The sequence below is a fragment of the Bidens hawaiensis genome, unplaced genomic scaffold (assembly GCF_021521415.1).
Source record: "Bidens hawaiensis isolate Kalapana, Puna unplaced genomic scaffold, B.hawaiensis_p1.1 tig00001032_1, whole genome shotgun sequence".
NCBI classification, from domain to species: Eukaryota; Viridiplantae; Streptophyta; class Magnoliopsida; order Asterales; family Asteraceae; genus Bidens; species Bidens hawaiensis.
The window spans coordinates 3,707,596-3,720,524 of NW_027491060.1; the positions used below are offsets into that span (position 1 = coordinate 3,707,596).

Genomic DNA, 12,929 nt, shown 5'->3' on the forward strand with positions numbered 1-12,929 from the left:
AATTTTATAGTAAAAAAAATAAACGGGTCTTTGGTCTCATCAAAACCATATAACTTTTAAAACGGGTTATAACATCTCATTTATTTGTGAAACAATTTATCATCAAACCATAAGTATATTATTAACTTTATACAATAAAAAATATATAAATTCAAAAAATAAATAAATATTAAAACAAACAATATAAAACAACCCCGTAATATGGGGGGATAAAAACTAGTTATATATATATTCATTGAACTTCACGACTAATCATACCAATTATAATTATTAATTCTAACATTGTATGGTCTATTATCATTGTCTTATACATTGAATTTATTAGGTGTTTACGTTTTCAAATCGTAATAACACTTATTAAAAAATAAGTTTCAAATTACTATTCTTCATTTCTCTTCCCATTTTTTTAAAGTTTGATAATTCTATGTATCATTTTCATGCCTAACTTTAGAGAAAAACCACCAATTGTTATAGGTATACTAAGCTCCAATCATGGTATTAAGAAGTTTCCTAGTTAGCATCATGTAAATGGAAAAGTATACATAATTTACTTAATCTTTTTCTTCTTACCTTCTCATATAGCATCATATTTTACTCTCACGTTCCCTCATATTTTTATCTCTTACAGACTACAGAAGTATGTACATATAAGAACACCCGTTTTCTAGTTAATAAAATACATATATGTTGACTTAGAAGTTAGGATACATATGTAGATATGAAACAAACGATCATATTAGAATATAAGAATCTCACAAAATGATTTGGATTATGAACTACAAGCATCAGGTAACGGAAATTATATACGCTACTACTCAAATACAAAATTGAAAACATATTTAATGATATTTACATAAGCTCTCAACTTTTATTATCAAATCAATTCAAAAAAACAAAAAATAAATAAAAACTCATGTCTAAAATTAATTATAAATAAAGTTATTATAATTTTATTATTTATTATTCATATATTTTTGATTTTTTTCTACCTCACCTAATTACCCAATTCAAAACGTGGCGTGTAGTATTGTTAAGCCGTCCAAAACAAGTAACACGTGTCAACAACCTACTGGTTCCCAAACCCGACCGTTGAAGTTTGTCACTCACCGGCTTAACCGGTTCGCATTTAAAAACTATAATTAGGTGACCGGAAATACCTTGACGTTACCGTTTTCCAAAACCCTATAAATACAAACCCCTCAACCTTCATTTCTTCACCAAAACCAAAACCAAAACCCTAATTGCTTTCACAATTCTCTGCATCAATTAAAATGGCAAAGGCTAGCATTATGAAGAGAGCATCAGTTTTTGCATTTGTGGCGCTTGCCGCCGCTGCCACCGTCTCCGCTCAGGCTCCGGCACCGGCTCCTGATGTCGGTGCGGCGGGCTCTGTTTCGGCTTCTGGTGTTGTGATTGGGGCTTCTTTGGTTTTGTCTTTGATTGCGGCTTTCAGAAATTGATTGATGAGATGGGGGGTTGATTATGTATTGATTTATATACGGATTATGATCCAATGCGTGTATTGGATGGATTCTTTCTGTTATTGTATCAATTGAGGTTATATTATTATATATGAATAAATGAATTTGGATTTGAATTCAGTTTTTGGTGTGATTAGTTTGTTATTTACAATTTTGATTTTAGTTAAGCTGAGGTTTCAAAAGTAATAATTGTTGCCGATATTTGTATTTAACGAAAACCGAATTGTCACGTAATGGTAACCAAGTTTTAAACATGTCAGTATTAGGCTACTCGTTCTTTTTTTCCAAATTCGGTCAATAAACTTGCAAATTAAGCATCGAAATGTTTTTTGTCAAGAATAAAATTGAGAATACGTGGGGCCGGAATTTTCGGTATACATGATTATATTAATAAAAAATATATGTTAGTTACATTTAAAAAAAATACATTAAATTCACGTTACCAATCATATCTGACGTAACTGAAACGCTTTTAAAGCTTGAACGCTTTAATTGGACTTTGTTGGCAACTAGAAAAGATGGCAACGAAAACATGTTTAGAAGGGACATATGAAACTCTTGATTTGGGTTAACATAAACGAAATCTTTCTCTATATAATGTTCATTTTCGAAAATTTTTCTTTTACATAAATGTGGAATTGTGACTTATGGTGATTGAAAGAAAAGATCGGAAAAATCGGTAGTCATGTGATGTATTCCTTGCCAAATAATCTTTTGCTTAAGATGTGAATTGATAGCTAATTTTTTTAACTGTTTTGTAACAAATGTATTTTTAAAAGTATAATTGTGGTTAGAAGCGAATTAAAACTATATTATGAGTTATTATTGTCAATTTGTCATAGTCTTTGGCATTTTGTGTTACATTTTAACAAGGATACTTTTTGATACTATAATGTTGTCACAACTCACATTCAGAAGTGATATTTGTTCGTGTGCACACGTTTGTCAACCATACTTTCATTTCCACCTTCAATCCAGCAAAACATAAGTAAAACTTAATAAACCAACCATACTCCACACCTGACACAAGAATGCATATTGCCCTATAAAACTAGTTACAACTTATATAGCTTAAAAAGATGACTTATATCTCAAAAACACACATACACACTAGAAACTCGGTTACTTGCGGTTGGATTTCCTTGAACCCTTGCGGGCTTCAATCTTTTGCCTAGCGGCTTCAAACTCTTCTTCGGTAGGTTCACAACTCGGTTGCCCTCCACCATATTTGCTAACTAGAGATGAAAACATTGAATCCAGGCGGGTTTTTCTCTCACTTTGCCTTTGTGAAATAATGGCATGTAAATCATTTGGACTCTTTCTTTGATCTGTTCATTAGTGTTGATTACAATCATTAGTTTATTTTTAACAAGGTTTTTAGTACTGTATAAAACAACATGACCAAAAACATTGGAGATCATATGACTCACTTTTCCTTACGACGTAAAGGGTTTGTGGGCGGGTTTGTGTCCGACACCTGTTTAGCCCACTTTTGATATGCCTTGGTTGAGTTCAACTCGCCTGCATAAAACAAGAGTACAATAATTATGGGTGGTCACAAGGAGGAACCCCCTCCCCCCTTCTCAGTGACGAGCTTACGGTGTCTGTTTTGCAGGTTGAGAAGAATAACCATCTTTGCCGGACTTAACCCTCGTGGGAAACATCTATTTACCCTAAGATTATCCTTAATATGCCGGGGTTATTTAGTGTTTCTTCAGTCGAGTAATAGAACGGAACCTTTTTGTACATGGATCTGAAGAAGTCCTTCAGATTTTGAACTACATCCCCTGCAAGATCCTGTTTGATCAAAAGAAAATAACAATGCAATTAAGCTCTAAATTCAAAATAAGATTATTATATAGTCACCAGATATTGTGTGAAGCATGGTTTGACACGTTAGGTAAGTCAAAGCGGACTACTTTTAGAACTAAAAATAGATGAATTTGGGTCGGGTTGCCTCACATGAAACTAGTTGTGTGCATGAAACCGAAAAACCAATATTAATCATTAACTAACAAATATATATAAGCTCAAATTCATTATTTTTTCAGGCCAAAAATTGTAAGCCGAAATGGGAAACCAAAAACCAAACGATTTTCAAAAACGTCAAAAACCGAGTTTTCAGTTTTCCGACCCAAAGAGCTTAGAGCCCCCATGTACATCCCCTACTGAAAACACAATTTTATCAGTTTTTTAGGTTGGCCTGTTTGACCACGCTCCAATTTAGTTAAATTACAAGACAATTATGCTCTAAATTCTAAATAATTTTATCAGTGTCAGTTTATGCCTTCAATTGATAAAAAAAAATGTATGCATTTATAGTGGATGAAATTAACTTACAGCATCGTCATCAACACAGCCGGTTTGATCATAAAGTGCCCGTTTTTCCTCATCACCAAGAATCGATACAACTTTTTGCAGCTGCTGAAACTTTTCTTTTGCATTCTACATGTAAAAAACACATAATTAAATTGTTGAAATAACAAACTTAAATCATTTAAATATTCAAATGTTTATTTGAGCATGCTAAAGAAGACGAAATTGACCTGATCATCTGGATTCTTATCGGGGTGTCAACGTAGTGCCAATTTGTGGTATGCCTTCTTAATCTCCTGATGCGACGCCGTTTTCTCTACCCCGAGAATCTGAAAACTCAATTCAACGGCGGAAGTTTGAATTTGAAGATGGTTAAATCGTAATTGAAGGTATGGAAATTGGAATGTTTAATTGTGTATTCATGCATACATACATACCATACCTCATACAAGCTCGAATGATCGATTTGATTTTGTTGATCTGTTTTCTTGTTGCCCATTTTGAATGATTGTTGTTGCTGATTACAATGCTACTACTATAACTATACTACCACCACTTGAATTGACTCAAAGAGAGACAAAGACATATATAATGAAAAGTGAAACCAATCGAAATTGGGTTCCACTCCCGCCATAATATTCCAAGTATTCCCGCCATTGCAGCAACACATGACGCTCCTTTGGTCTGGGCCCTGAATTTATACCGTGAAATGGAACTTTTTAAAATAATAATTAAGTTTTAAAAATGTTTTAATTAAGTTGCTCGAGTTTAAAAATTGTTCCAATTAAGTCACTCATCTTTTATATTTTATTAAATTATAAGATTTAACATGTTTTGTTTTTGTTTCAATGAAAAAATCTTTTTATTCATTTTTTTATGTTGATGTGGAATGACAGCATGAATTTTATTTGTTGTTTTTTATTTTTGATATATTAATGTTTTTATTTTATTTTTAGATATAACTACAGATATTGCAAATCCCGACACCTACATATTCTCCTCCGTTGCTTTCTACTCACACGAAAAATCCAATGAAACTCGATTTTAAAATTTAGTGACCCAATTTGAAGAAAAATTGTATGGGCAACCTAATTTGAACACTTTTGAAACTTGGTTACTATTGTATGAGATTATCCGTGAACTTTTATAAGCCAACGACCAAGACCGAACGACTTACATTACTTTGAATTTACACCACTCTCTCAATCTACATTTTAATCGGTTTTTAAACCACAAGAAACCTAGAGACTTGACATCTCCAATTATATCATCTATCTTAACTTCTTTGCATTTAAAAACCTTTTTTATTCGGGTTTTCCATAATCTCCAACAGTCCGTAAACACAACCCGTTAAACTGTCTTCAACAACATAATCTCGAACTAGAGGAATGTATTAGAAAATCTTGTTTTTTATTACTTAAATAAAGGTCGTTATGAAAAATGACCCGTTTAATAAATTATAGATTATTAATCTACTTTCCTATAAAGAGTCAAGTAGCTTTAATATCATCTGTAACTAATTTCCATCGGTATAATATTTCCATTATCATATATTTAGTAGGTTTGTTGATAAACAGTTGAAACCGATGACGAAACAAATCAGTTGGTTGAAATACATGCGGTTTGATTATTTACAATTCGTAGTTCAGTTTATGATTTGAGAACTTGAAACCAATTATTTACAATGATCACTTATAGTTTATAAATCTTAGGAACATAAAGTTATTTATATACTGTACAATTACAAACAATCGATATCATGTGGTTGCACAACGACGATCAAGTTGTGGAAGAACAGGTTTGTTGGCGTCTTGGCTCATTGGCGAAGACTTCATGCCCTTGAACCATAGCTAGTTGCTAGGTAATTAGGTTAAAGATGCAATGGGTCATCCACTATGGAACGGCCGGAGTTGGAATAGGGGCTGTGACTACAATTTATGGAAAAATAATTTCAATCTATAGATGAATCAGATGATATCATATCACATATAGTTGAGATCAACTCGTTTCTAAATAAACTAATTCAAATAATCACTTATTTGTTATTGCAACTCTTATAATTATCAAAATCATCATAATGGTATTTCCTTTACATTATTATTATTATTATTATTATTAGTTTCTGTACTTTGATTTTCTTTGTATTGCTTCATACATATGTTTTTAGAGCTGAGGGTCTTTCTGGAAGCCACCTCTTTATCCCTTTGGATGGAGGTACGATGTGCCTACATCCCACCCTCTCCAGACCCTACTTATAGCTTTGCTGTCGGTAGGACTTCACTGGGTATGATTGATTGATATAATTATCAAAATCTTATTATTTCACACATTTTAGGAAATGTGAGGATACTAGGGATTGCTTACTGAAACTACTTATTAACTTTTTTTATAAGTTAAAAAAGTACTTCTCAAAACTCCTTTTAAAATTCTTCTTCATCTTCATTGTACTCAATAAATCCCACCGATAGCAAAGCTATGGTAGAGTTTGAGGAGGGTAAGATGTAGACAGCCTTACCTCTACCCCGAAGGAATAGAGAGGCTGCTTCTGGTGAGACCCCCGGCTCGATAGTAGTTTTGCATCAAGCATTTGACATAAGGCACATAACACTTAACCACCGGGACATCGGCCGATTGGTGCGTGTACCCTTGTCTTTCGGCTATCAGCGCCGCTATCAGCGCCACCACATGATGCCTGATTAACCTTCCGCCACTTTTAACGTTATTTTCACGAGATTAGTAAAATAACGTCAAAATTAGTGCAATTTCACTTTTGCCCACCCGAGGGTTCACACATATATACATTATATGGGCGCACCGCAAGCAGGGCGTAAAACTCCTTTTAAAATATTTTTCTTAAAATTTTTGCAAAGTTAAAAGAGCGTAAAATAAGCAATCCCAAACATGACCTATACAGAACAGCATTTCATTAGTAGCACAAGATCAAGACATTAATAATGAGAACAAATTACAGTTCAACACAAACAAGATTCCATCAATCCATCTATCAATACATTACTAACCACCACCACCACCCACCCCACCCACCAACACAAATGCACCCTTTTCTTCCAAATCAAATTTCAAACAATCTATAACCAAGGGCACCTACATTGCCAATTTCACAACCATTCATATAAAGACTTTTGACTTTGACCAAACCCCCTTATTCATATCTTGTCAAGCTTTTCAGCTTTCACCACAGGGTTAGCCTTCGCTATCGCATCACGACCTGCGCCACGGTAATCAAACGTGCACTCGTGCTTGTCCGAGTAACGATGAACCGAGCAGAAAAGATCACCACATTTGCAGTTGAACCCTGTTAAACCAACCCGCTTGCGACACATGGCGCACCTGTTGGGCCCCACTTTCACCTCGGGGACTTGGGTCGATGACTCTGGTGCTTGAACTGGGCCCACATTCAACTCCACTGGTTCTGCTGACTTGGCAGTCTTGATCACATCAGCACTCCCTGAACCGCCATTGATGATGTCATCGAAAGAGGAAGCTGCAAGTTTGGCGTTTTCTTGTTTCAGCATCATCTCTTTGTGGCATTTGGAGCACATGCTCATGGTGGCTGCACTCCCAAAAAACCCGCAGTTGTTGATGCAAAGGATCGGGCCTTCTGGAGCTGCGGTCTCTTTGGTGGATTCCATCAGTTGACTTTCTGTATAAGATTAGTCGTTAACATGGGGTCTTTTTGGAACCATTCGTTATAAGCAGACAGTAAATAATTAAATACGAGCATATACGCTATAATAATCAGATAATTGGTTTGCACACACAATTGCTTCTATCCGAAAACTCAAAAGTAAGCATTTTCAATTATGATGTAATAATAAGATGATTAGTTTGCGAATGTAATCCCAAATACCCCATTAACAATGTCACATTTACAAGCACTAAAAGGAGTCAACTACTAAAGTCGATGCACAATTTAAAGCCTCTATTCTTCAAATTAACATTCTAGTGTAGCCCCCCTACTGTTAAGTAATTGTATATCATCTACAAGTATAACACCAACGTATATGGGTAGCTCTATACCTATTTATGTAATCCATGCATTTTCACACAGAAAGGAGAAAAAACAAGAAAGATGTGTGTGTGTGTGTGTGTGTGTGTGTGTGTGAATATATAAAAGGGCATGTCCCTTATCAAAACCAGTAATTATTTATGTTCCAAATTGGTTCCCACAATGTTTAAAGTAGTAAAACCCTCGACTAGATACATACATATGTACATATACATGCACATATACATGTAAATATACATATGCATATCCACACGCACACACTAGGAGAGGGTTATAAGTAAAAAAAACTAGATACAAAAAAAGGGTTTAAATGAATAAATGCAATGTATTAACCTCTTCAAGCATTCTAAATATATACTTATAAACAAAATTTGTTTATTTATAGTACATACACATTTGTAGGTTATGTGTATCACCCGTAGATATATTTCCTACAGATAACCTAGGCATATCTGCACACGTGTAGGTAAACATTTAAAAGTAAAAACAAAAAAACGCATGAAAAAATTAGTCTAATGGTTTTTTATGTGCACAACATGACATATGTATGTAAGAAGTAAAAGTTTTTAGAAATATAGAAGAAAAAGGTAATAAAGCGAAACAAAATCTATTATGAGTTTTGGGAGTTGCATGAATTGAAAAATACGAGATTTATCAGAAGACATTAACAAATGCGTTGCAACCACATTCAAGCCCAAGTAAATTAGAAAAAAGCAAACAAGATAGCTCTCCTTCCCCAACAATGTCAAAAATATAAATTGAAAATGAATAAAAAATAGAACTTTGTGAACAGTAGTTAACTCAAGCTTTAGAACAGCATGGCATCCAATCTATACAAAAAGTTTTAGTTCCAGACACTCAAGGGACAACAACAAAGCAGACTCGAGCCGCAAAAGAGTTGCATGTCTCGTAAGCGGAAGGAAAAAAAGTGCATGCACAGCCGAGTAAAAAAAAAGGCGAAAACACGCGATAATTTATATATATAGTAGGGTTAGAAAATAAATACTACTCCACATATATGGTATAAAACCTTATCTATATTTAGTCATTAAAATCATCTGACTAATACCAAAAAATTTAAAACCATTTATAGTATCCAATTAAAAAGAAAATGATATAATAAGCAAACAACCACAAAACATAGGTTATCCAAGTAATGAACTAATTAAATAATATACTTGTTCTACCCTAAGCATGTATCATGTTAATAAAGGCCAAACAAGAAAAAATAAAGTCCGAACAAAACAAAAAAATGTCCGCATAGCAATATTCAAACCGGCTCACTTTTGACCAGACGGATTTGGTTAAACAACCTTAATTCCTCACTAATTAAAGAAACAAGATCATATAACATGACAATCCTACGCATATTTAATCAGCAGCTGAAAGAAACTAACCGGGTAAGTTTTTTATAGAAAATATCATGAAAAGGTTAACGCTTGTATATGTCAAACTCCTTTAACATGTACATTACACAAAAGTATACCAATGATTGTCAAGAAAACAAGACAAATTAACCAGATACGAGCAATCTTATTTCAAATTTGCTTATAACAGTATCTTAAACGAACAGACACAGTAGATTCTATTTATCGAATACAACGGTAAGAACCATAAGAACTAATCAAAACTATGAATTTAAAACATACATGTTGACCCTTATAAAATTGTGATCTAAATTAAAGGGTTTGATAGTTGATAATATGTTGATACAGTGTTTAAGCATTCCACATCGAAAAAAGTCAAGAAATTAACAGACGCATCGGTAAAAATCGTGAATTTGTTACTTTTAAAGCTTCAAAATTTATCAAACGCTTCAATGGAAATATAGAAAGAAGACAAGTTTGTGAATTTGTTAACTTATATAATTCAACGAAGAACATAAAATAAAACCCACCATATAATCATCAACTTATTTCAAAATGATATGAGCAAAAAAAAAAGCGAGACAACTTTAACAAGATATGAGCAATCTTATTTCAAATTTGCTTATAACAGTATCTTAAACGTTAAACAAGTAGGTAATTAGGTATAGTAGATTCTATTTATCAAATACAACGCACAAATTTTGATCCAAGCCAATGGTTTCCATACCAATGGTAGGCTCCAAACTTCCAATAAAAACTTAACTAATGATAAGAACCATAAAACTAATCAAAACTATGAATTTAAAACATACAAATTGATCTTTATAAAATTGTGATCTATATCGAAGGGTTCAATACAGTTTTTAATCATTTCACATTGAAAAAAGTCAAGAAATTCACAGATGCATCGGTAAAAATCATGAATTTGTTACTTTAAAAGCTTCAAAATTTATCAAACACTTCAATGAAAATATAAAAAAAAAGACAAGTTTGTGAATTTATAAACTTATAAAATTCAAATTGCCCATCAATATTCATAATTGAATACAAATCCCCAATTTAACAAAGAACAAAAGATAAACCCACATATAATCATCAATTCATCATCATATACAGATATCAAAACAACCCATAAACAAACGCCTAACTCATAACACCAAATTGAACAATTATCGTAAACTAAACGAAACCCTAATTTCAAAACAACCAAAATTAGGTTTCAAATTCACCACAACAACCAATCACCAATCGCCTAAACAGATCTAACCCACAAAAACAAATAAACACATACACCAATTGCACCGATCTCCACGTCAATTACAATTCGCCCAATTAAATCAAATTGAATCAATAAACGAATTAATTAAGGAAAAAGAAATCGATTGACCTGAAATTGAGCAGATTAAACGATGGATGATGGAAGGAATCGAGAGAATTTGGTATCGAAATCGAAGAAGACTGAAATGATTTGATAATTGGGGATGAAATAATACTATTAATATTAATATTAATAATAATAATATTATTGTGATGTGGTTGGAAGAGTATTTAAGAATTGCTTTCTCCGTGTCAACAAAACGCTTGTTTTCTGGTGAGGCCCAAATTGGCCTTCTCCCAACCACTAATTTATTACCTTTTTGCCATTATCCTTCATTTTTTTTTAATTATTATTATTGTTGTTGCAAATTTAAATTTTGAATTATTATAACTATTGTTGCAAATTTGAATTATACTGCCCAAGATTAATTATTGTTATAAATTTAACATTTGAATTATACAATTAAATAAAAAAACTTGTTAAATTTATGATATTTTTATTAATTTTTTAAAATAGAATTTCGGGAAACTAAAAATCAAGCAAGCAGACAAAATTGTGTCCTGATAAATTGGAAATTGTATAGTGATATGATATAGTGAATCTTACCTAATTACTTACTCGGCGAACCCTAGATGGCATAGGAAATGTAATTCGATATTATATTTATGTAATGGATTACTATAATATTATTCAGAGAATAAGAAAAGAGTGTTTTCTGCTTTTGGAAACTCGTCGTTACCAATTTATGTTGTTACGATTTAATTTAGTCGATGCATTAAACAAAAATTTAATTCCAAACATTTTTATAAGTTATTCTCATTATTTCTTAGATTTATGAACCTAATTCAATTCAGTGAGATCTTTCATTCACATTTTTTTCCATCAAGAACGTTCTATAAAACTTATTGTGTAAGTATTCCCAACAGCGATCATACTCATGCTATCATACACTCATGCATAGGTCCTATACCGGGTCAACACGTTTGTACCATCAAGGTCAATATTAAAATTTTACAATAAAGATTGGAATTTTAACAACTCTAATTAAATTGATAGGTGTTTCATCCCGAATTTGTATTCTATTAGTGCATCACCAGCTATGGCATTAACAGTAGTGTATTTGTAACATCCGACCTCCCACATATCACACATGGTGATCGTGTCTCTATCACCATTGTTGCCTCTGATTATTTTAATCCAACATGCATAGTGTTTTTTTTCTCTCTTTGCAGTCAAATATATTTATATTTAGTGTAAACATAAACATAAGATTCAACACAAATCAAAACATAACTAAAAACAGAACATAAATCAATTTTTCAATGCTTCTATTTCTTTGTAAGAAAAACTCACCACACTCAAAACAAACCACCTATTTACATATTATTGTATTCAATAAACATGAACTTGTACTCAATGCCTTCTGTTATGTACATCACTACGCAATCCTCCAACATTGGAGGACGTTCTGATTGGGAGAATTGTATCATAACTTGCATTAGAACTTTAGAAGTGTTTCAACAACCAAACAAATTGTTGAAGATTAGACCATTCGAAGAATTTTAATCTCCCAAAAACAAAAAGGCATAACTACCTATAAATATGAAAATAGTAGTTATGTGATATTAAATAATTAATCACAGGCTGTTAATTTGTTAAAGATGATAAAATAGCCTTTTGATGTGCTTTAGTTATGATTAATGGGATAAAATATATTTTTTTTTTCGTAAAGAAGAAAGATACATTTCTGCAAAGAAAATTGTGATGGAAAAGATATTTTTGTAACAAAGAAGACAATTTTGTTGATGAAAAGGACATATTTAAGAGAAAGAACAGATTATTTTGTGACAACCAGAAATTGTTATTGGAAAAAAAAACATTTGTGGCAAAAGTAAAGCAAATGTGGTGATAAGAAAATATTTGTGGATAAAACAGACATTTTTGTAAAAAGAATGAAAGTTTTATGAAAAAAGACATTTTTTTGAAAGAAAATACACTTTTGAGAAAAAGAAAATAATATTTTTTAAAAAAGGATACTTTTATGAAAAAGTTTGTAATAAAAAGATATCTTTGTGATAAAAAAGACAATTATGTGATTATGAAAAAACTTTTGTGATACAGAAGCCATATTTGTGAGAGGAAAAAAAGGTATTTTCTATGAAAGAAAAGGTAATTTTTAAAAGTCGGCCAAGCTATGAAATTTGTGCTTATCGTGTTAGGTAAAGCTAAAGAACAGCAAAATAGTTGCGCCAATTTTTGTAATATAATCCATAATGCCCAAAGCCGGTGACGGCTATTTGCATACATTGTGATTGCCAACTAGTGATTGGAATAGCTCAAAGTGCAAAGTATAATTACAAATTAATACACATTCAACATAGACATAATATGATACGACAACTACTATCAATAGGAGT

The 12,929-nt window shown here is 32.2% G+C and overlaps 1 protein-coding gene and 1 pseudogene across 2 annotated transcripts; both read right to left on the reverse strand.

Moving 5' to 3' along the window:
* Positions 1-3,149: 3,149 nt before the first annotated feature.
* On the reverse strand, positions 3,150-4,310 carry LOC143556179 (chaperone protein dnaJ 6-like; annotated as a pseudogene). Its single transcript, XR_013139336.1, has 4 exons — positions 4,240-4,310; positions 4,028-4,126; positions 3,822-3,926; positions 3,150-3,278 (listed from the first exon to the last, which is right to left on the reverse strand). The product of XR_013139336.1 is annotated as a chaperone protein dnaJ 6-like (transcript).
* A 2,439-nt stretch (positions 4,311-6,749) lies between these two features.
* LOC143555273 (zinc finger A20 and AN1 domain-containing stress-associated protein 4-like) lies at positions 6,750-10,779 on the reverse strand. The gene is made up of 2 exons (XM_077044861.1): positions 10,582-10,779; positions 6,750-7,461 (listed from the first exon to the last, which is right to left on the reverse strand). Exon 2 carries the CDS (start codon positions 7,448-7,450, stop codon positions 6,965-6,967), a length of 486 nt encoding a protein of 161 aa, XP_076900976.1. The 5' UTR covers positions 7,451-7,461; positions 10,582-10,779; the 3' UTR covers positions 6,750-6,964.
* Between the last annotated feature and the right edge of the window lie 2,150 nt (positions 10,780-12,929).

Bases quoted from the DNA above. Each gene is read 5' to 3' on its own strand.
- LOC143555273 (XM_077044861.1), bottom strand. From the start codon at position 7,450: ATGGAATCCACCAAAGAGACCGCAGCTCCAGAAGGCCCGATCCTTTGC.